The sequence below is a fragment of the Rhinolophus sinicus genome, chromosome 2 (assembly GCF_057876585.1).
Source record: "Rhinolophus sinicus isolate RSI-liver-muscle chromosome 2, RSI-T2T, whole genome shotgun sequence".
Taxonomy (NCBI): Eukaryota; Metazoa; Chordata; class Mammalia; order Chiroptera; family Rhinolophidae; genus Rhinolophus; species Rhinolophus sinicus.
Window position 1 is genome coordinate 26495791 of NC_142502.1, and position 23829 is coordinate 26519619.

Consider the following 23829-nt stretch of genomic DNA (forward strand, 5'->3'; position numbering starts at 1 on the left):
CCCACTTTCACTGATTGGCAAATGACAACTTTGGGCCTGGAAATGAGGAGGAGACTAATTCAGGAGTAGGGAAAAGTGGGGATAGCCTAACTGAACAATTGTCAAGGAGAAAGGCAGGAGTACTCTTAACTATGGCTGGAACAAAGACACTTCTGATGCTGGAAAACTTCATAGATGGAAAATTTTTACCTTCTCACTCATATATAGATTCTTACGATCCATCTACAGGTGAGGTGTACTGCAGAGTGCCAAATAGTGGAAAAGAAGAGGTGAGTATATCCACTTACAGAAGACTGAAATGTGTTTAATATGTTGGTGAATTATGTGTAACTTAATTTTCTAGAAACAAAGGGGGTTGGGAAAAGGTGAAGAATGGCAAACATTAGCAGCAGGCAGATTTTAGTTCTAGGAAGGTTTGCTTTGTAACTCGACATATATGGTACATGGAGCAAATCTCAGGTCATGATATGTTGAAGCAAGTGATTAAGTTAGGCAACTTCACAAACAGCCACAATTCTCAGACATTGCTTAGTAAGTGTCTAGTAAAAAAAGTATTATTCGTAACAATTATCAGCATTAAGTGCCCCTTCTTCTCTGCCAAGTGTTGCCTAAATTTGCCACTGTACCCGTGGATGTCTAAAAAATTTTTAAAACTATTGATTTACTTGAGATTATCCTCTAATAATTCGTGATATTTCTTCAAAATACCTACTAAAGCAAAGTTGATCGTTTTAGTGGTGAAATTCAAAATTAAATTCCCATACATTTTTGGAGTTAAATTTTATAACAGCCTTTTCTTATTCAAATGCTTAATGTCACACACATTAAACATTTTTAGTGATCCACATCACTTTTATTTGAAGAATTTTGTGATCTATTGGATTAGTTATCAATTATTGCACTGAGAATATAAATATGCCTGGAGTGATAAATGTGGCTGATGCAATGTGTACTCATCTAATGCCCAGTGGATTTTAATTTATTTTTTACGATACAAAGAACCAGATTATTTAAGAGATAATTGTAGCCTTCATATATAAATAAGTATTATATGCAATTTTTTTGGGAAGAACTAAGCTAGTATTTTTCTGTTGTTAATAATATTTTAAATCTGTCTTGCGTTAAAGAAAAAGAAAAAACCTTGTGGATTAAAGTTTGCAAGTATTGACTAATTTGTTAGTTAAACTGTTACCCATAGTTTTGTTTGTTTCAAATGACCTAAGATAGATGTGAGGAATCCAGCTTTGTGTTTTCCAATCCTCCTTATCTCAGAGTGTTTTCCAAACTGAAGTTAAAAATGAAAAATATGCCAAATTCAGTTGAAATATTTTCTGCAGCTTATGGTTCGTGCATTTTCGAGTTATGGATGTTCCTGCTAGTAGAGGATTAGATATTTTGGATTTCTCAGCAATCTAGCTTGCAAATAGTCTATCTGATCCCATAAATCCCCCCTTTTTTTCTGGCTTGAATAATATGGTCACCATAGAAACTATAAGCCCAATTTCCCAAAAAAATCACTCACAGAAAGAGCTGCTGGTGCTCTAACAGTGGTTCCCATTAATTTAGTTTTTGCTCTTTACTTTGCATTCACTAAGCCCTTTAATATGAATGGTCTCAAACATGAGTCATAATCTAAAATTTAGACTATCATCATCCTTGTTTTACAGAGGACAGTATGCTAATTCTCTTACCTCTGATGCTTAGATCAGTGGACACACACACACACACACACACACACACACACACACTTCTGGTAGCATTTGCATTACAGCGTTGCAGTTAGAAGCACAGACTGGAGTCAGACAGCCTGGCTTCAAAGACCAGCTTCACCACTTAGTACCTAGGGTCTTGATTTAGAGCTGAACCTCCTTATGCCTCAGTCTCCTTATCTATAAAATGGGGATAATAATAATCTACATCATAGTGTTGTTCTGAGGATTAAACAGGCTGATTTACTGATTTATATTAAAACCGTTAGTGTCTGGCATATAGTAAATGCTTTCGAAGTATTAGCTTTTGCTAACATTGTTGTGTATAGTAGATTAACATGTATTCTGTATTAAATTGACATAAGATATTTCACATAAAACAATTTAAAAAATCTGACTGGACCTGTTCATCAGAAAAGATTGGATTTTTACATTGACAACTGTAGGAATGGACCCTCCTCTGGTTGGTTCGCAGCAGGGCATCTGCGAGACTGCAGCTCGGGGTGGAGCTCACTAAAACACACATGTTTACCTTCATCCTGTCTGCAGGTCCATATCAGAAATTCAGTTTTATGAAGTGAAACCAGAAATTTCCAGAAATATCTAATTAAGATGAGAATTGTTTTACACCTTACCTTGGCTCATCTGAAAATGTCTTTGTTCACGTAAAGAAAATGTAGGTCAGATTCTATATGAGAGGGCTAGCAGCAGCATGGGTGGCTGAATTGTCAGGTCATGTGATACAAGAAATAAGCTGTGGTTGCCTGAAGCCTGTAGAAAAGGATTCTGGGGCTGAGCCTGTGGCCCTGTGGTAGGAAAAGGCTGTGAATGATTATAAATGTTTGTCAGGCATGTGAGGCAGGAGAGGGTGAGGCAGTCTATGGATTTGCTATCTCTCGAAAAGGCATTGCTTACACATTGCTTAAGAGAGGAGAAAAGCAGCAGATGACCTAAAAATTCATTCTGCCTGCATGAATTGGCCTTGCTCAGACCTTCCCATATATTATTTCCTTTTGGATTTAGCTCCAAAACCAGGCTGCCAAGTTGTCTGTTCAATCACAGATACCCGTCTGCCCAACAGAGGTCTCTTCTATTGGGCAGAGACAGGCAGGGGGCAGGCACTGTGGCTAGGCCACAACAGGCCAGCATGTAGACTTGGGACCACAAAGACTTGGGTTTGAATCCTGATTCTGCCAATTATTAGCTGTGTGATCTCTGTCTGGCAAGTTACTTGAGCTCTCTGTGCTTTAGTTTTTCATCTGTAAAATGGGCATAGCAACACTCATGTTATAGAATTTTAAACGGGGTTAAATGAAATGATTTGTGTAAAGCATTTACAATACGAGGTCTGACAATTAAGTCTGAGAACTTGCCACCATGCTCTTACATTGGCAGCACTGTACGAACAGCTCCGTAAGGTTTCATAACCTTGGTGTATCAGTGTCTCACAGCTGTGTTCATGTCGACATGTGGCGGTGTCTTGCTGAGTGGTGTTCATTATTGCTGTTGCATGTTTTTGTGTGCCACCCTAAAAATATCAGAGCTTGAATTAGAGCAATGAACAAACATAAAATGTCTTGTTAAACTTGGCAAGAGTGGAAGTTAAATCAGGGACATGTTGGTCCCTGAGGGATAATGCCATGAAGAAAACAGCAGTGTACAAATGGATGAAAAGTTTTTCTGAGGGGAAAGACTGTGTCACTGATGAAGAGAGGTCAGGGTGGCCGGTAACGAGCAGAACTGACGAAAACATTGCAAAAGTTCGTCAAATTGTGCGTCAAAATTTTTGGCTGGCTGTGAGACGCATAACAGACCAAGTAAACATCAATAGAGAAACAGTTAGGAAAATCTTAATGAAAATCTTGGCGTGAGAAAGGTGTGCACAGAAATGGTCCCGAAGGAGCTCTTGCGTCACAATGCACCAGCTCACAGGGCACTGTCTGTGAGAGAGGTTTTAGCCAGTAAACAAATAACTGTATTGGAACACCCTCCCTCATCACCTGATCTGGCTCCCAATGATTTCTTTCTTTACCCAAAGATAAAGGAAATATTGAAAGGAAGATATTTTGATGACATTCAGGACATCAAGGGTAATATGAAGACAGCTTCGATGGCCATTCCAGAAAAAGAGTTCCAAAGTTGCTTTGAAGGGTGGACTAGGCGCTGGCATCAGTGCATAGCTTCCCAAGGGGAGTATTTCGAAGGTGACCATAGTGATATTCAGCAATGATGTAAGTAGCACTTTTTCTCAGATGAGTTCGTATACTTAATTGTCAGACCTCGTATTCTGTTACATGTAAAAATTAGTCAATAAATGACTAATATGATCATTTCAAGTGGGAATGACAGTATGTGGTTTCAAACAAAATTTTACACTTTATCAGGTAAGTCAGAGCTGGGGTATAGAGATTCTACACGTCTCAGCTAACTTTCATCTCTCATATTGCTATTCCCAAAATTCTGTATTTTGAAATGATTGAAAATGTACATCTGTTAAAATCCAAGTAGGGCTGGCCTGGTGGCTCAGGTGTTTGGAGCACCATGCTCCTAACCCCGAAGTGGCCTAGGGCTCTCCCTGGAGCTGTGCTGTCATGAGCAGCAGAGGTCACCATGTGCTGCCAGGAGTGGCTGGTGGCCAGCGTGAGTGGCCGGCAGCCAGCATGAGCTGCTGTGTGAAAAAAACAAAAATTCAAGTAGCTTCCTTTTTAATTATCTGATTACCACATTCTGAATATCTTGGTTGAAACAAAGCATTTTTTTTTGTTGTTTCTTTGGGGGTGCTTCTGCTTTGCTGGTTCACATAAACACCACTTTGTGGGTAACTCAGCACTGGGAAGTTAGTCAGAAAAAAATTAAGATGTGTATGGACCTGTGGGTTCCGGAGTCATCCGACCCCTGGGTAATAAGTGTCAAGGCGACCCTCTCTCTCCTCTTTGCTCCTCCAAGATTGAGGCCGCGGTGGAGGCTGCCAGAGCCGCCTTCCCAGGCTGGTCGTCCCGGAGCCCGCAGGAGCGCTCGCAGGTGCTGCACCGGCTGGCAGACTTGCTGGAGATGTCCCTGGAGGACTTGGCCCAGGCAGAATCTAAGGACCAAGGTGAGAGCCGCTGGCGCGTCTGGAGAGCCCACTCTGCCGGCCTCTTTCCTTTTCTTCTTCCAGGCTCTCTCTCCCAGAGCCAGGGCTTGAGTGCAGCTGTCTCTTACAAAATGCTTTATGGAAAGGTGATCCATTACTCAGATGTGAGCGATTCATTCCCTCCTTCCAGTTTGTCAGGTGGTCTCTTGCTTCTTAACTGTAATGGATGGAACGCGGCGCTGTTTTCGTGTTATCCCTTCTGGGACCATCAGGCTGGGTGGCACATACTCTTTTCATAGCAGAGGCAGAAGTGGAAAGCAAAACCCCCCAAGCCCTCTGAAGGCGGAGGCTTGCTCATTCCCATGGCTAAAGCGGGTCACCGCTGAACCCAAGTTCAAGGGGCAGGGAAATATATACACTCTTTGGTGGAAGGAACTGCAAAGATGTATGTCAAAGGGCATGGATCTGGGGAGAGAGGAAAACGTAGGGTTGATCATGTGATCTTCCACCACCAATTCTAAGTGGAGAATTTCCAAGGAAAGGCAATCTGAAGAGCAAGTTATTTGAAGAGTCAAGTTATTTAGAAAGATATCTGAGGTGTCACTATTCCACTCCCAAAACTATTTCCATTTTTTTTTTCTCATTCCCAGACGTGAGGATAATGAAGTAAATGTCTGGAGAACTTTGCAATAATATCTGTTAGGAAAAGCCAAGACATTTTAAAATTATAATGCACGCTGTAAACCAGCCTCAAGTTAGGAAACAGCCTGATTCTAAGCCCTTAAAAGGAACATGTTTCCTGCTGGTTCTCCTGACACTGCTGTCTCCCTGCATCACTAAAGATAACTAACAATCCAGGTGAGCTTAGGTGTCTCTTTTTGTTCAATCCCGGAGCTGGGATGTGTATGTGACACGTGATGGGTGATCAAGTGCCACACAGTGTCCTGTTCCCATCAGTTGTTCTGCCATGCGTCCATCTGAATGACTTGCCATGTGTTGTGGGCACATTTCATATACATCACGTGTTTGTCAAAGTGGTTTTTTGTGATGTGCAAATACAGCTGCTTTAACACCCACGGTTCCAACCCCTTTGCTGCATGTACAAAGTGTGTGATTTTGAGTTGAAAGAGCTGGTGTGAGTGAAGTGGTAGCATCTGGCAAATTCATGATGCTTCCTACGAATTGTTCAGTTCACAAAGCAAAGATCATTTGACTCAAATTTAATCCCGCCACCTCCTCTTATAACCTCATATCCACTTATTTTGTGGTTTTATCAAACCATGATCAACGCGCTGTATATTCCAAGAGTACCTGGCCGAGACTGGAAGGAGCAGAGGCTACTTCAGTATGAGCTGAGGTGCGTGTGTCGTAGTGTCTCCACTGTCCATGGTGAAATACACTGACAGTGCTTTCTCTTGTTGGCTTCTTACAGGGAAAACCGTAACACTGGCGAGAACCATGGACATTCCCCGGTCTGTCCAGAACTTCCGGTTCTTTGCCTCCTCCATCCTGCACCACACGTCAGAGTGCACACAGATGGACCACATGGGCTGTCTGCACTACACTGTGCGGGCCCCTGTGGGGATCGGTAGGTGCTGTGCAGTGAAAGCCTGGGCCACAATTGCACATAGAGATGCTGGGTCATTTCTGTAGAATTGTTCGAAAAGAACAGACGAAAGAAAAGGAAGGAGGTGATTGTTTTCTACTTGACTGGAACATAGTTGGCCTTAAAAACATCGATTTCTAGTTTATTTTCTTTGTGCGAAGGTCCCTACTTATTCCTGGGACAGTGTTCTTGGGAAAGCACAGGGAAAAGAATGACACTGAGAGTAAATTCAAGCCAAAATTATTTTCCTTTGTAATTAAAAAAAAAAAAGTATATTTCCAGACAGTGTTGTGGTTAAGACCATGGATTTTTAGATATGTGTGGGGCAAATTACGTAACATTTGTGTGCTTCAGTATTCTTATCTGAAAAACTGGGAGAATAGTTTAATTTTGTATTTACATATTTTTATGTAAATTAAATAAATTAATAAATGTAATGCTCTTAGAGCAGTGCCAGGTACGTGAATAAACCTTGACTGAATTATCTGCTTCCCGCATTAATTTCTTTGCTTCCTGCCCTTTGAGGACATATAAGTATCTGTAATGACTCAACATATCCACTAGATGTCATTGTTTCCTCTGAGAAAAAAAAAAAATCAACCCTGTTTATATTTTACTAGTTACATTTTAGGACAGGATAAAAGAATATAAGTTAAAAGGAAAGAAAATGGGACATTTTTACCACTTTGATTATTTGAGCCCTTTGGAAATGGTATTTTCAAGGCATTATGGACAGCTAAAACATCCTCCTAAGAAGTATGCTAATACATTATGCTGCAAAATAATAGTTACCACCTAAAGGAAAGATTTTTCAATGGGAAATGTAATAATATAAATTACGTTTATTTTTATAGCACAGACTTAAGGGCAGATTATAAAATAAGTGGAATCCATTTACTTATTCATAAGGTAGATATTATTTATATGTGTTATATGGTCGGAAGCCTGGACGGTTTCAGAATATTATATGGAGACAACACTCTCGATGTTGGTTCTGTTACTTATCCAGCAAACCTTATCTGATCAGGATACAAGTGAGAACATAGAGAGAATTTTTTTATGCAAAAATACTCTGGCTAGATAAAATGGATTCCCCAGTCTCAGAAACTTTGTGCTCTGATTTTACAAATAATTCTAAAAAGCTTGAGATTTTATGTCTCAATCCACAACAGATTAGAAACAGATGGAAAAGCTTTGAAGAAATAGTAGCCGGCAGTTTAATGCTGAGGAGGGAGACGTTGAAACAAAAATCAGTCCATAAATCTCAAAAGTCATCCCATCCTGGAACCGGATAGAGGGATGTGGCAGCCTTTCAGCTCAGGAACTTACACTGCTGTTGTTCATAAATATTTTGTAAGTCATCAAGAAAAGAGTAAACTGTGTTGATTATAGTTGTAAAAGGCACAGTTGCTTGTAGTACGTTTTAGAATGATTTCCCTGCAATTGGCCTCAAATAAGCAAAGTTTAGGGTTTTAGGAGCTTCAGTGTCATGCGGCATGAAGGAGTTGCGTCTCAATAACCCCCCCAGGCCAGTTTGCTTTGATTGTCACTGTTGGCCCTGCGTCTGCTCTCCTCTGTTAGCTGGTCTGATCAGTCCCTGGAATTTGCCCCTCTACTTGCTGACCTGGAAGATAGCGCCCGCGATCGCTGCTGGCAATACTGTGATAGCCAAGCCCAGCGAGATGACTTCGGTGACCGCGTGGATGATGTGCAAACTCCTGGACAAAGCAGGTCATTAGGGGTGAGAGGGTGGGGGAGGCACAGCAGCGAGTGGCTTTCCAGCTGTACGTTTTGTAGGCTCAGTCTCCTTCGGGTGACTGACATTGGAAAAGTGGTTTTGGAGAGCAATCTGCTCAGCAGCAAAATAGATTCCAGTGACATTTTTGGTTTTTGTCTCCCTGAACTTTTTCTGAGAAATCCCCTCTGTCCATGGGGGTTCCCTCACACGGCTTTCTCTATTCAACCCCAGAACGGTGCGACTGCACGATAGTTCCTCCCTGTAGAGGTCGGCTGGCAGAGCAGTGGGCACACAATAGGAAAAGAAAGGCTTAAAGAACCTGAATAAATCAGGCACCAGCCTGCTCCAGGGAGTGTCTTGAAGTTAAATCTTATGTATGAAGCACAAGTTAACCTTGATGAAAATTGCTAAGAATATTGCTAAGTGCTTCTCTGGTTTGTGTAGCTGTAGAATACCGACAGAAATAGCCCATTTTTAAGAGATTTGAATATACATCCTTCAGTATTCCCTGCATGTGGAACCACTACTCGTGTGCTGATATAATATATTAGGTTGGTGCAAAAGTAATTGTGGCTTTTGCAATTATTTTTAACCTTTTAAACCACAATTACTTTTGCATCCACCTAATAGCTTCTCTTTCTGCTAATATGGTAATGGCCACATTCAGGGTACATTCCTGGTTTAGTTTCAAGGTGTTCAGCCTGGCACTGCACCCAGGTTGGAAGGTAATAGGCAGGAGGCCCTAGCTTATACCCCATGAGGAAACCCCTTGCTGTTGGGTCCCTCAGCTCATGTCTCCTCACAGCCTGGGCTGGAGTGATGGGTGGGTGGCAGGAAGGGGCCGTCTTTCTGGCTCTGTTGATCTCTGCTGTGCCTGCTTCCTTCAAGTCCACAGAGAAGGTACTGCTGGGCTTACCCATGTCCATTGAGGTATCTCTTGCTCCTGGATACCTTTTCTCTTGAAGCAAAAACATACACATTGGCTTCCAGGAAAGCTGAATCAGTTCTTTACTCCAGGATTTAGATGGCAGGTTAAACCATGCCTACTTAGGGAAGAGCACTGGGGCTTCTGGCCCTGATTTGGTTGCCCATTTCCCTTGTATCCTACAGAGGAATGAGGCCTCCCAGCTGAGGTCTTTGGGATGATGTCTGAGGATGCCCTAGGCCTCCGGAGGATGTGCCTACCTGTCTTATGACCCAGCATGTGCCATTTGTCCTTTACACAAGGGATCAGATTCTAATCCCATTCTTTACAAAACTGAGTCTCTAGTGTCTGCAAAGGTCTGAGGCATTTCTTTCCTGCCTTTGGACTGTAGGTTCCCTTGAGTGAGGTAGGAATGGGTCTAACCTCTGCTTTCATCTGTTCTGGGGAGGGTGCCATGGAGGTGGGGAGGGTGGTGCAGAGATGTAGTCCAGAGAACACGCTCCTAAAATGAACCACTTCTTGATCTGTGATGATTTCTCTTTCCTAACCACTCTCCCCATTTGTACACCCAGTACTTGGTCTGCATGAAAGCTTTATTTTCTATCCATTTGCACAGCATTGGTCTAAATTTTTTGTGCATGACTAAGCTTATGATGTCAAGATGGTCCTCCACGCCTCCCCTCCCCAGGCTAGCTTTGCCAAACTTTCCTCCTCTGACAAACACTGAGAGAACGATGCTCAGCTTGCACCTGTCTAAACTCTCAGTTTCTGCACTAGGATTGGAGGAGGCCTGAATCACATTTACATAACCTTGCTTTAGAGCATTGTGAGAGAAACTTTCCAATAGTAGGGAAAAGAAAGCTAACAGGACATTTAAAGAGCCAGCTCCTCTGGTCCTGAAGGTTCAAACAGACTTGAACTTGGCGGATGACCTTTCTTTGAAATAAAGTCATTTCTAAAAGTATGCAGTGAAGACCCCTTTAGGAGTCCTAGAATATTCGTTTTCTTTCTGGGGGCACCAATTATTTGCCCCATTCCTGGAGGATCCACTGACAGGTTTTTTGGCCCTACCTATTAGTTTTTGTTCTGCTCTATTTAAGTTCAAACTTGTCACCCTTCCATATCCTAGCTTTGGAGGGCTTTTGTTCCCTTCATTGTCTGTTAGCACCCATCCTGAGTTTTGCCAAATTGTTATTTGTTGATTACACTGCCTCTCTTCTCTTATAACTAGACTCTCTTAAGGGTAGAGCTCAGATATCTCTAAACATTTTTCATTAATGTCTTGATCAAGTGACAAAATGGTACTGAGAAATAATGACCAGTACATAGCTCTTAATGTATTACCATCAGAGCTCAAGGAAATGTGACAAAATGTTTATGCCATTGTGTAGAAGGCCATGAGCCCGCTGAAACAAGCTCATTTTCCTGTGGTGATAAATATGTGGTGTTTCTGTTTTCTCTCACTCTTTGATAAAATGCTACTGTAAACATTACAAGTGATTTGGTTCACTGTTTGCCTTCAGGATTTATATAGCCCAAGAGTCCACCTTCTCCTGCCCCCAACTCTTATCCAAATATCAGACAAATACCCACATGCCTGATAGTTTATGGAGATGCAGGGTCCCATCTGGAAATGGTGGGGAACTTGTCCTTCCTTTCCTCCCGTCAGCCACAGGGAGGCCTCTCCCCAAACACGGCCTTTGCCCCAACCAGAGCTGCTCTCACATGGTGCTGGACTGTGTGCCCACTCTCATCCGGTAGTGACTTAGGATCCAGGACTGCCTGAAGCTGGATCTCAGCAAGTGTGCACACTGAGTGTAGGAGTGAGGTTTGTTCCAGACGCCATCATGATTCATTGAGTCTTCTCACCTGTCTCCTCGGGGACTCACCTGAATGGGGCCTTGGTTGTGCCTTCAAGACGATGGGGCTAAGGCTGTGGCTCTACGGGAAGGTGTTTTGGATGATAATGGACCGTCAATGCAAAATTATTATTTACATTATAAAAGTAGATTCTGGAACAGATGGTTTTAATCCAAGAGAGTATGTTTCTATGGAGAGAATGTCTAACGTGGAACAAAGGAAACATGCTAGGAGCAGGGACGTAGCTCAGAAACCTTATACAAGAGAGGATTTCTGCCCTTTCTGTAGTTCAAGACTGAAGAAACAGCGGGAATAAACTCAACTACCTCCAGGCAAACACTAAAAACTGTCATTGCACATAGATTTTCTTTCTGGACACTTAAAGCTTCCCAAAGTCCAGAACCATTCCCAATGTGGATAATGTACACTAAATATTACTTCCTCTGTTTACTTAACAATTACTATTTCTTAATCTTCTACACCCAGTTTTGCCTCTTACTATTGTCACTTACCCTTACTTTGCCTCAATTTTCTCCTGAGGATGTAATACTACCTATCTAATAGAATTGTTGAGGGGTTTAAAGGGTATAAACCACTCACAGCAATGACTGACCCACAGTAAGCACCCAGTAAATGTGAGTGAGCATTTACTGGTATTCCATGTGGTAAACTCGGCTGTGTGCAGGGGATACTCCATGGAGAGCGACACACGGATATTATTTCTCCCCTTAGCTAGTATACCTTCTGGTGGTAGGTAGGTAGTAAACATGTCAATCCACAAAACATGTGAGGAAATACATACAGACATAGGGCAATAGGGACTTGTGATAGAAAAGACTGGAGCATCTATTATTGGGTGTTTTTGGTCCCTTAAGTCAGACCTGGAGTATAATGGTGCATCTATATCATGGGGCACAGGACCTTCAACTCAAAACTTACCTTCCTGGAGGGCCTTCCTTCACTCCTCTGGGCCACAATAGTCAACCTCATCTCTGGATTTTGCAGCATTTACTCTCTCCTCTATTTAACATTTTCACACTCAGCTGTGACTCCTGGATGCCAGTTTGGAGCAGGGCTCTCCTCCCTCACAGGGCTTGACCTGCCTGAGAATATCTCTGCCTCCTCAGCCCGAGTCCATTTTATGGAATGAATTACATAGAATGTGCTACTGTGCATTTTTCTAGGGCAAAGCACCCACAGAAATCCCACCTAGGGTGTGCTCTAGGCAGAGGTGACACTGCAGTCTTTGCCTTGCTATTAAACTGGAGACAGCTATAAGAATTTACTCCCACCTCCATGCAAGCTATTGGGCTTTCAAGGAGAATCTCCATGTAACCTAAAGTCCTCAACATACTGAGAAGAATTGCTGTAACGGACACTGTTTCCCATGCAGGTGTTCCACCCGGTGTGGTAAATATTGTGTTTGGAACAGGGCCCAGGGTAGGTGAGGCCCTGGTGTCCCATCCCGAGGTGCCCCTCATCTCCTTCACTGGGAGCCAGCCCACGGCTGAGAGGATCACACAGCTGAGCGCTCCCCACTGCAAGAAGCTCTCCCTGGAGCTGGGGGGCAAGAATCCTGCCATTATCTTTGAGGACGCAAACCTGGAGGAGTGTGTTCCAACCACTGTCAGGTCCAGCTTTGCCAACCAAGTATGTCCTCTGCCTGTTTTTGTTTGTTTGTTTGTTTGTTTTTCTTTTTTAACCCTGTGGCCCTGTCACACTGGATCTGTTTTATCACAGGGCAAATTCAGGAGTGAGTAGGTCAACCCAGTGTTATTTCAGTGGAAGAAGAATTATTACATTGTGTTATTCCACTGACTATCTGTTCAGTGTCAGTGTCAATCCATTGCCTTGTAGAGTCTCAGCTTCGGTTCAGCAAGCTTGTCTTCTTGAGTTACACAACTTTTATCAGGGACCAGCCATGGGCAAAATGACTGATGTTTGCTTCTGCCTTCTTGTATTCATAGAGTTGCCCCCAGTCTCTTCTTGCTGTCTAAACATCCTATCTCTAATTATTCTCCTTCCCAAAACACCCCAAATGCATTCTCATACTTAGAAATAAATTCCCAAACTAGTCTAGAGCTGGTTTCTTACCTGAGAATCATGGATGAGCTTCAGGGAAACTTTGCATCTCCTGAAACTGTAACAGATCTTTTCCTGGGATCCATACCTTTCATCAGAGTCTTCAAGGCTGTGGCATCCCAAAGGGCTAAGAACATGGGATCAGATGTGTTAGACTGTGAGCTTCATGAAGAGGACAGCTGTGCCTGCTTCTTTGCAGCATTTTAATGTCAACACCCGGGATAGAGCCTAGAATGGCACAGGTGTGCATGAATACTAAATGATTTTCTCCAAAGGGTGTATTTAAAAAATGTTTTAGCAGAAAGCAAAGACTTAAGCCAAAGAGTTAGAACTTCTATAGAAGGAAAGATGAATGGAATAAGATATATCTTTATTTACCTCATTTGAATAATTTGCATCACCTTTTGAACCTTCATTTCTTTACCTGTAAATTATGGAAATGACAGTTGGGTTTTTGTGAATGTAGAATGAAAAACATTTTTTACAATAATTATTTTTATAATCATTATAATTGTAATGATTTCTCTCACAGTAATTCTCACAGTAGAGAAAGTGGTTTAGAAATATACATATTTATATATATTATGGCAGGTGCTCAGAAGTGCAGTGTGATCTACTCATGGAGTGTGCCCTTAATTCTCGTCTGTCCTCATGTGTCATTCTTGGCAGGGTGAAATCTGTCTCTGTACCAGCAGGATCTTTGTCCAGAAGAGTATCTATAGTGATTTCTTAAAGAGGTTTGTGGAAGCTACCAGAAAGTGGAAAGTTGGCGTTCCCTCGGATCCGTCAGCCAGCATGGGAGCTCTGATAAGTAAAGCTCATTTGGAGAAAGTAAGTAAATCTCTGCCATGCCAATTATTTGGAGAGAAGCTCCATGCAAGGCATAGCACATATCCGTGCCTTGAAATATTGTCAATTACTGCCCTGTTTTTGAAAAATTATAACCTGTGGAAAATTGTCTCCAGACACAGAGTCTAAAAATGTTGGCTACGAATATGCAAATGTAGTGCAGGTTAAGGCAGCATCTATGTGAAATGAATGCACTTGAGAAGTCAGCATGGGAGAGACCATTAGAAGAGAGAGAAAGGCAAATTTCAAAGCCTAAAGAGTCAGCTAATAAGAATGATGTGGATTAATGGTGGCAAGAATTTCCATAGGTAAATGTTGCCGGTGGATGGGGCTCTGCCTCTGGCTTATAGCAGATGGCATTTGGAAGTGCCAGCACATGCAATCCAAATGACGTCAAGCAACTTGTTAGTGGTGGCCTAGGTGGGAGAAGCTATTGGTGGTCTCTGGGTGGCTTATGGAGTTTAGGTCTTTAAGTTTGTTTTAATTTATACCTGATGTGAGTACTCCCAAAATAAGTGTCATAGTTTTTGGTGCTGCAAGCGCTTTGATTTCAGCTGCAGTGACGAAGGCCCACCAAGGGAAATATGTCTCCATCAGTCAGCTGATAAGGGACAGAGCCTTTACTTAACTTTGTAGAAATCTCTGACACTGTGCAGATTTGGCAGACGCACCACATTTTAACCTTGACCTTCACCTTATTGTGAAGCGCAGATGCTCACAGGTGGGAAGGTATAGTAGCTTGATGGTCTCTTTTTATTTTTCTGTATCCTCAGTGAAATAGGCAGCAGGTTGGGAAGGAGAGAAAGTGTTGGAGGTTTCAGGAGGAAGGAGGAAGTGTGACACAGTCTTGCAGGCGATCAGGAGAGAGAATGGACTTTGAAGTGACCATGTTGTCAGCAGGGCAGCTCCCAGGGCTCATTGAGGTTTGAAGTTTGTGATCATTTATTAAAGCGAAGTGCCCAGTATGGCTGTTTTTCACCAGTCAAATTCACCTGCAAGTTTTCAGGTATGTAGGCAGCAGTCCCCAGAATGCCCATTGGATCCACAGTTGTGGATGTCCCCCATTGTGGAGCGAGGAGTCACCAGGTGCAAGATGCTTCCTCATCCTCTTTCTTTGGCTGTTCTGGACACCAGGGCTCCCTGCCTGCCTGCCAACATATACAAACAACTGGTCAAAAACAACTTCAGCATGTTCTGAATGCTTCCTGTGGAGCAAAAGTTAACTTCCCAGGAGCATCTTGCAGTCGGCTCAGGCTGTTGTGCAGGCTAAGGTCCCCTTTGCAATTCATTACTCACCTGAGGTTCTAAGTTCTCGTAATCTCAAATCAGCAGAAAAACAACTTCTTCTATTGGAGGCCATAGTAACTATTTAATTTACCCAATGAGGGGAGATATATCAGTGAAGCAAATCTAAGTGTCTGATTTTTCTGTGGGCTTTGACACAATATTTTTGATGCTCAGCATATCCCTGCTTGCCCACAGTGGCCCTCTCTTTAGCTTGCTCCCCACCCCCCATCGTTCTAGCCCCAAAACAGGCCCTCCTGTAGGCATCTCTGCTTTCCAATAACAAACACCCTTAGCCATCTGAGTTGCTCTTCCCCACACGGGCACAGGACCTCTCTTCCAAGCCCTGGGTCCTTTCAGTGCAGTAATCAAGGCCAGCATCTGACCGTGTGGATGCCCATTAGATGCTCCATGATGACGGGAAGTAGCCTGATGACATCCAAGAGGAGTCGACGTAAAGCCTGGTTGTGCTGAGCTCACACGTTGCCTTTTGAAGAGGGTCCTGTATCCAAGCTGCTATTTCCAGATTAGCCAAGCTACTTGTTAAACCTGGCACTAGTAGCAGTCATTTCATCACTGGCTGTGATGTAGCATGTTATGTACAGTCATACCTCATCGCGTTCACAGCCAAGCCTAAGACTTTAACATGACCCGGCAGACTGTCCCCTGATACCTCTGTCCCCTATTACCAAGGTCGCCCTCCCCTCCCTCATTCCCCTGCTGCACACTAGCCTCCCTTTTCTTCCTTGAAAATAGCACTCCTTCTTCTCGACCTGTGCTCTGGCTGCCCACACCGCCTGGAATGCTCATCCTTCAGAGATTTGCTTGGCTCTCGCCTTAGATCAAATGTCATCGTCTGAAGGAGAACTCGCCTGCTCACCCTGTGCAACATCGCACCCCCCAGAACTTCCTCTACCTCTTCGATGCTTTATTTTCCTCTGTGATTCTTATGACATATAATATGTATTATTTATTCCTTTATGGACTATCTTTCTTTGGCTGGAGTGTAAGCTCCATGGTCAGTTTTGTTCACTGCTATATCCCGAGGCCCTAGAAAAGTGCCTGGACCATAGCGGGTGCATAGGATTTGTTGGGCGAATGATTGAATTAACACTACAACATGTGTTCTAGTTACAGTATAAACTTAACAATTCCATTTTCCTTGAACTCTTGAACACAAGTATGAAGCATCTGGTATCACTGATCATTAAATAACAGCAACAATAAGGAGACCATATGGACACATACAAGCCTTTAGGTTTCACTTCAGACTCTCCTTTAACTCTTCATCTTTTCGTTGGTTATTTCAGCTTATGCCACAGGCAGCATTCGTATTCAATTCTAGTTTCTTAAAAATTTTTGGATAAATCTGGGTGTTCAATACCTCAATATTATACAAATCCTACTTCTTAAATGCCAACTAAGAATTTTTTTTAAATGATCAGCTTATTTTCTAAATTCATTAGCAATTTTTACAGCATTGCTATAAAGAGGCAAGTGGAATATTTTCTGCAGGTCTGCATTTCCCCCCACAATGTTTTTGCTTTCTCAAGAACCAGCTTATAAAAAGGGACCCAAACTTAAATTATAACACATTTAGTTGAAAATACTATATTCGCATTGCATTCAGGTACCCTCCCAATTCTCAAACTTTTGTTTTTGTTTCGATTTAGTTTTTGGTGATTCTCAGCAGTTTTAATTACCCCTAAAATGGACAGAGAGTATTTAGCAAGTTACAATATCAGAATATTTCAGTATAAAATATTGTAATTTTTCTCTAGAGTCAACTACACACCTTAAACTTCCTGTCTTTGAGTGACTCCACAGAGAAGACCCAAATTGCTGTCTTTTTAGTAGGGTGATAGTTGGGACCCAATAACACTGACCCCTAGGCAGGCAGGGGTTGCCCTGGTGGACCCCAGGAACTTACCCGTTGCAGAATGAGAATGGGTTGAGGGTATGTGAGAGCTGAGGCCTCCTTTAGCATGTGTGTGTCCCTTAGCACCTGTGCTCAGACAGGAGAAACACCCCACTTCTGGGGGTGTTCTGGGGGGCTCCACACCCCAGGTCTGTCTCCCTCTGCCTCTGCCCAGCTCCCCACATGGGTTTCACCAAGCGAGCAAGTTCTCATCTGAGGCCAGGCTAAGATATGTAGGGAGAGCCTGGTTTCCCCATTGTCTTGTCCTTTGCAAATTGCAACTCTTTTCAGTTCAGTGTGTCAAACCATCTGGGATCAAGCAGGCCGTGTACACACTCCACTGGTGGTCATTTCCCCCTGCCTTTCACAAGAAAGCTTTGGGGGCTGTGTGCCAGTGAGGGCCCATCTGCCATCTTTGAATTCCATGTCTCTTCTGCAGTATGTCTGTGTCTTCTCCACATCAAATTAGCCCTGCAGAGTCTGGGGTCTTTGTGTCCATCCTACTTCTGTGTGATTGTCATGATAGATAGTGATGCAGTGACAGAAGACTCCAACTAGAATATGTAAAAGTTACTGTATGACGGCAAAGGGCTCAGTGACTTACAGAGATGAAGCACGCTCCTACGTGGACGTGTCACTTTCCAGGTGCCCAGTGACTGCCGGGGATGCACAGTAAATTGCAGGTGATTCTGTCCTCAAAGAATGAAGGAAAGACCCCCTTGCCTACTTCATAGAGTTTCTTTTTTTTACCCTTCTGACTCCTTCCCCACTTGGCTGTCTGGAGAATTGGGCTATACACCTTTCTTCCCATAAATGCCAGTAACTAATGAGGTAGAAGTTTTGAGGGTTTACAATGCGGCTGGAAGAAACCCAGGGGAAGTTCACAGGTGCATCCACCTGTAGGGCCAGGCTCCAGCCCTAACTAAGGTCCACTCTTGTAGTTTTCTATCTTTGTCAGGTAAAAAAAAAACACACAAAAAAAACCTGACATACTGAGTGGGGGGCATCCCTCGAGTCTCCTAGCTAGTAAGTGTCAGATCACTCATCATTTTCATCAACAGCAACAATAGCCGCTGACATTCAAAAGTCTTAACTATGTACCAGACATCATGCTAAATGTTTTACACCTCTTATATGATTTAATCCTATGACTAGGTGGCAATGTTATTTTTCAGATGAGGAAACGGAGGCACAGAGCACTTAAAATCTCTTATCTCATAAGTAATTTGAACACAGTTGGGCTCCCCAGCCCACTCTTCCCTGGGCTCTGGTTTTATGTGCAAAGCTCCCACACAAAAGTTTTATAATAACAATTCGTTACATTTTATAGCACATTACCAGTCACAAGGGTTGCTTTTCCCCCCTCAGATTTTACTGAAAATCTCAGTTCCTGAGCTGCTAGTGTAGACACCCTTCTATCATCCAGTGACACTTCCTCTAGAAAATAAATTCAGTTTAGTATGTGTCACCTTATACATGAAATATGTTGATAAGTTCACATTTTGAAAACTGATACTTCCCTTCATACTTGATTATCCCAAGAGCTTTTAAGCGATAAACATGTAATTCCATTTAGATGTGATAATTTAAAGCCAGAACAGCCTTTGCACCATTGGAGCCTGGCACCGCCTCCAGCGGGGGCCTCTGAGATCTTCCGCGGACTTCCTTTGTTCACACAGGACGCTGCATTTGGCATCTTTTAATTAATGTGGGTGAGTTGTTTCAAAAGGAGCAAGAGCCTAGGGGGAAAGAGAAGTCCAGACCTATTTTAGTCTCTACCCACAAAGGAGGCTAGGGTTTTTCTGGGAAAGCTTTGAGATCATGGTGCTGTGGTGGGAGGCAGTGTGGAGCAGAGGGGAATATAAAGCTGTACCAAATGTTCTATTTTTAAAAAGTCTTTGACTTCACGGCTTTACTAAGCGTTCTACCAATTGAAGCACACTTAATAATAAAATAACATCATCTTTTTAAAATTTTTGCATGGCAATTATATAGCTCTATACTGAATATAGTTCTACTGTGGAGTACTGAGCTAATACTGGGGCAAAATATTCGGACAATAAATGATAAGTAGGATTCCATAACGTCGTTTTAAAATTTACCTTGCTTTTGATGTACTGCTTGACTGTTGGTCTATACTTTTACTTTTGAGGATTGTTTTTGTACTTCTCCTATGCTTATAATAAATACTCCTCAGGGGTGGAATCATGTATCTTTGTGACTTCAACAATATTTCCACATATCATTATTATAGAATCATTTCTACACCCATTATTAATTAACATCTCTCATTGTCTGTGAGTCACTGAGTTAACTTGTTACATAATTTATTTCCCATTGTGGTTAGCTGTGTTATATTACCGAGATATAGTTTCAGAATATAATCAGTAATGAGGCTAAGAATTAGAAATTCTTTGTTCTAGAAGCTCCGATATATCCTGGCCTTTAATTAAATCTTATACACCATTCAACGTCCCACTTTCTGCAATGGACATAGTCCCTACCACCCCCCAACAGTGCAAAAATATTCTTTTGTGTATTTAACTATTGAATATGCTTGAGAGTGAATTCTAGCTTTCCTGTCTATTAGTTGTGAAATGTTTACCCTTTCTGAGGCTCAATTATATCATCAGCATGTAGGGGATAACAATGCATAGAGTTTTGAAAGAATTAAGTGAGAATGTGTGTAATGCACTTAATCCTGGCGCTTAGATATTACATAAATTACTCTTTCCTTTTCCATATGAGGGTTGACTACCCAAGTGATGGTTAGAGCACTTCTGCCCCTCAGGCTTAGCAGCTGAGTGATAAGATGACCAACCTTAGATTTCTTGGCAATGACCTTATATATCTTTCCTAGATGATTTGAAAATATTGACTTTCCTGTTGCTTTGTATTAAGCCAAATGGCAATATGTTGCTAATCGTGGTTTTTATCCACCCAGGTCAGAAGTTACATCCAGAAAGCTCGTGCCGAAGGGGCCCAAGTTCTGTGTGGTGAGGGAGTGGATAAGTTGAATCTCCCCCCAAGGAATCAGGCAGGCTATTTTATGCTTCCCACTGTGATAACAGACATTAAGGACGAATCCTGTTGCATGAAGGAAGAGATATTTGGTCCAGTGACATGTGTTGTCCCCTTTGAAAGCGAAGAGGAAGTGATTAGAAGAGCCAACAGTGTGAAATATGGGCTGGCAGCGACAGTGTGGTCAGGCAACGTGGGGCGTGTCCACCGCGTGGCTAAGAAGTTGCAGTCAGGTTTGGTCTGGACCAACTGCTGGCTCATCAGAGAGCTGAACCTTCCTTTTGGAGGGATGAAGAGCTCCGGGGTAGGTAGAGAAGGAGCCAAGGACTCTTATGAATTCTTCACTGAAGTCAAAACCATCACGGTTAAACACTGACCTTGGCCAATGGAGAAGCTATTACGGTCAATACCTGGTTGCAGATGATCAGTCGTCCAGTGTGGTGAATGGAAATACTGGCATAGGTGCCAGCCCGGTCTTGACTTAGCAGGAGGTTATCTCTGGCTATCCTCAGTAAGTATTTTTGCCCATTGGTGAAGAGACGCTGTCTATTTTCAAGGTGAAGGCAAAGAAGAGAATGCGTCTGAACAGGAAAACGCAAAAAGGAAGCCAAACAATTGTCCAGCTCCTCCTATGTTGTGTCTTCGTAGGATTTTTATCATCATTTTGATTGAATTCTCGGAAATTCACAGATAATCAGAATTTTTTTTTTTTCCATTTGCAAGTGGGTGGTTCAAAAAACCTCTACAAAGCTAAAGAGAAACAAATCACCATGATTTCCTACCTTTGGGAAGATTGTCAAGATGATCTCCCTGTTCCTCAGCCAGTAGAATTGGTGATTGGTAATTGACTGCACCTTATTACCCAAGGGGACCTTGCACGTCAATGATAGACACAGCATGGAATTTATCAGAGAACACATATAGCAGGTCCCACTAAATATTTCTGTGTAAGGACAAAGAAAAAGAATACAGCTACTACTTTGGGAGGAAACTTAGAACAAGAAGAGTTTGATCCATTCCTACTGTGCAGTCAAATCAATTCCAATTCTTCGTGTATGGATTTGATTATATTTACAATTTACTAATCCTAACGAAAACAATAAATGTAGAGCAAGTTTAGCAACCAGAATGGCATACACCTTCTTTTTGAACTGTTCTTTATTCCCCATCCCCACCCTATTAGGAGTGTGGACTTATACTAAGTAGTAGAAGTATTTCTAGCACTTTTTTTTTTCTGGATCCCCTGGTGGTCAGAGGAGAAAACTGAGGTTTATAGAGATGAAGTTGCATGCTCAAGGTCACACGAAAGGTATGAAGCAGAGGAAGGTTTGAACCCAGGGCTCTGTCTAGGATATTAGTCAGCCGGCAAGTTGGGAAGAGGAAAGGGTGGGGGCCAAGGCTATAGGCTGTAAACTACTTTCCTCATCTAACAAAATAGAGACCAGGTTGATAATGTCAGAAGTTGATGAATCAAGAAATAGGGATTTACGTATATTACTTAAAGTTATACATGTGACCATTAGAAATCTTAAAAATTAGAGGTCTTGAAATGTTCATGTAACTCACAAGAATTGGAAGGTGAAATGCAGATGGGCTGGGAGGTAGGGAAGTATACTAAATTCCGTTTCGTGGTAGGAACCTAACAGATATTATCTGAAGTTGATAAGGCCAGAAATACAGGCACACACATATGGGTCGGTTCTTGTTGCCTTACAGCTGCCAAACCATTTGTTCCCCTGCGCTCTTCCCAGGATTTCACAAGGGCGTGCCTCGGCAAACTGAGGCCCAATGGAGAGATATAGGAAAAGCTCCTTTGAGGGGAAGTCTCAGCAAACTGAGACCCGATGGAATTATATCGGTCCCTCCCCTTCAATGGATTCCTTGGAGATTGTGTGTGTGTGTGTGTGTGTGTGTGTGTGTGTGTGTCTGTGAAGGCAAAGTTCAGGCTGGAACACAATGAGAACTTTCGGAAAGACACCCAGCAGGCTACCAACACACAGATCTTGAGATTAACAATCTTTTACCTCTTTAGAAGTTTACCAGTAAAAACTACACATTGGCCTGATTCGGGGTTCAGTCCCTGAGACTGTTCCCCTTGGCTCCTTGTTTTGCATTCTATTCAAGGCTACTGTCTTTTCTTCACTCTGCACCGCCCGCCTTCTCCCTCCCCACAACCCTCATCGTGCGGGATGCGACAGGTTCCATGGTATGGAAGACTTAAAACCAGAACTATTTCAAAATGGGTACTTCTGGGATGTGGAACTAAGGCTGGGGGAGGGCTGTTGGGCATAATGGACAGACTTTCATCTGAATCATTCGGTATGCTTTTGAGTTTACTTTTTAACACATTGTGAACAGCCTTTTATAAATAATAATATCTGTATTTAAAAACTTTCCTAGTGATGTTTTTCACACATGTGGGAATTGGGGGTGCTTCATATTATCTGAGGGTGTTCCAGGTCTCTAGTGCTCTGATCCCTGGTTGCCTTAAGAGATCTGAGATCACCTGGTGTCTTGGGAGACCCAGACCGATTGGAGAAAACCTGGGAAACCTGTCCCACATCAGGTCAAAGGAAGAAGATGTGCTCCAGTGCCCCTAGCACTGCCAGCCTGCCCAGCAGGAGTCCTTGGGAGGCCGCCCAGGAGAGCCTTCCTCCCACTGTTCCTATTCCTGCCCTCCTGCCTGCTAGTCTGGATAATTCCCCTTCTCCATATGGGATATTCCCCTAAACCTGAGCCCTGAGTTTAAAAGAAAACTCCTAAGATGTGGTCCTTCTTTGCTGTGGATTTGCTTATTTCCTGGGAATTTCCAGTGTCCTTTTCTTGGAGGTGCCTGCAGCTGCCTGTGACCCCATTAATGGTGGATCCACCCCCTGGATGTCCCAGGGACGAGCGCCTCACTGCAGGCTTTGCAGGTGAGTGTTCCAGGGTATAGTTTTAGGAAGACATTTTGTTTATTGGTGTCTACAGTAAGCCTTCTGGAACGTGTCCTGGTTGGTGTTCATCCACCTCACAGTCCTGAGCACTCACACTGTCCATCTCTGAAGCCTCACCTATCAGCACCCCAGGGAGTGCTGACTCACCCAGGGCCTGTGCAAACCATTGGCATCATTACCCTGAGATTTCTGCCAAACAGATGATAGACAGTTCTTCTGGGAAGAGTCGTATTTCCGATGAAAGCTGGCCGTTGATCAAGGGTCGGAAATTTGCCTAATCTTGTCTGTGGGTCGAGGACATGCCATCCCTGCTCTCTGATTGTGCTTTCCCATCTCACACCGTATTGCATTCCTCATCCACCTTCCTCAGTCCAATCTTATTTCAGGAGATATCATTATTCTCCAATCTCATCTTCAAATTGCCATTCCAGTGTGACTCAACAATGTTCAACAAAGCATTGAAAACTACTCCTGGGAATATTAAGGGCTGGTGGCGTCTTTGAATCATAACAGGGTACAGTTGCCAGGGATCTTGAGAACATGCTGTGTAGCTCTCTCCCCACTCCCAGATGGACAACTGAGGCACAAAGAGGTCAACTGACGTGTCAAAGATCTTACAGTAAATAGTGCCTCTATGTGGGGCTGGAGATGCAGAAATAGGCAAGCATCAAAGAGGTAGAGGTATTCGGAGGACAATGCACAACAATTGCACATTCTGGTAAGTATTTTGGAGTTCCCTCTCACAGATAGCCAGGCAGCTGGCCTCTATGTCCACTGAGGACGTGATGTGGAAGGTAAAAGGTCTTAATTACAATTTGAGTTTATATG

At 42.8% G+C, this 23829-nt stretch overlaps 1 protein-coding gene across 2 annotated transcripts; it reads left to right on the forward strand.

Annotated features, from left to right (window-relative positions):
- Positions 1-68: 68 nt before the first annotated feature.
- Positions 69-21194, forward strand: ALDH8A1 (aldehyde dehydrogenase 8 family member A1). 2 transcript variants are annotated; one of them, XM_019732776.3, is made up of 7 exons: positions 69-269; positions 4656-4803; positions 6215-6370; positions 7970-8119; positions 12305-12561; positions 13663-13824; positions 19989-21194. In XM_019732776.3, the coding sequence occupies exons 1-7, from the start codon at positions 132-134 to the stop codon at positions 20439-20441; spliced, it is 1464 nt and encodes a 487-aa protein (XP_019588335.1). In that variant the 5' UTR covers positions 69-131; the 3' UTR covers positions 20442-21194. The 2 variants fall into 2 exon arrangements, with proteins under 2 accessions (XP_019588335.1, XP_074189711.1); XM_074333610.2 differs by lacking the exon at positions 69-269 and adding an exon at positions 3783-3940.
- Positions 21195-23829: the final 2635 nt, after the last annotated feature.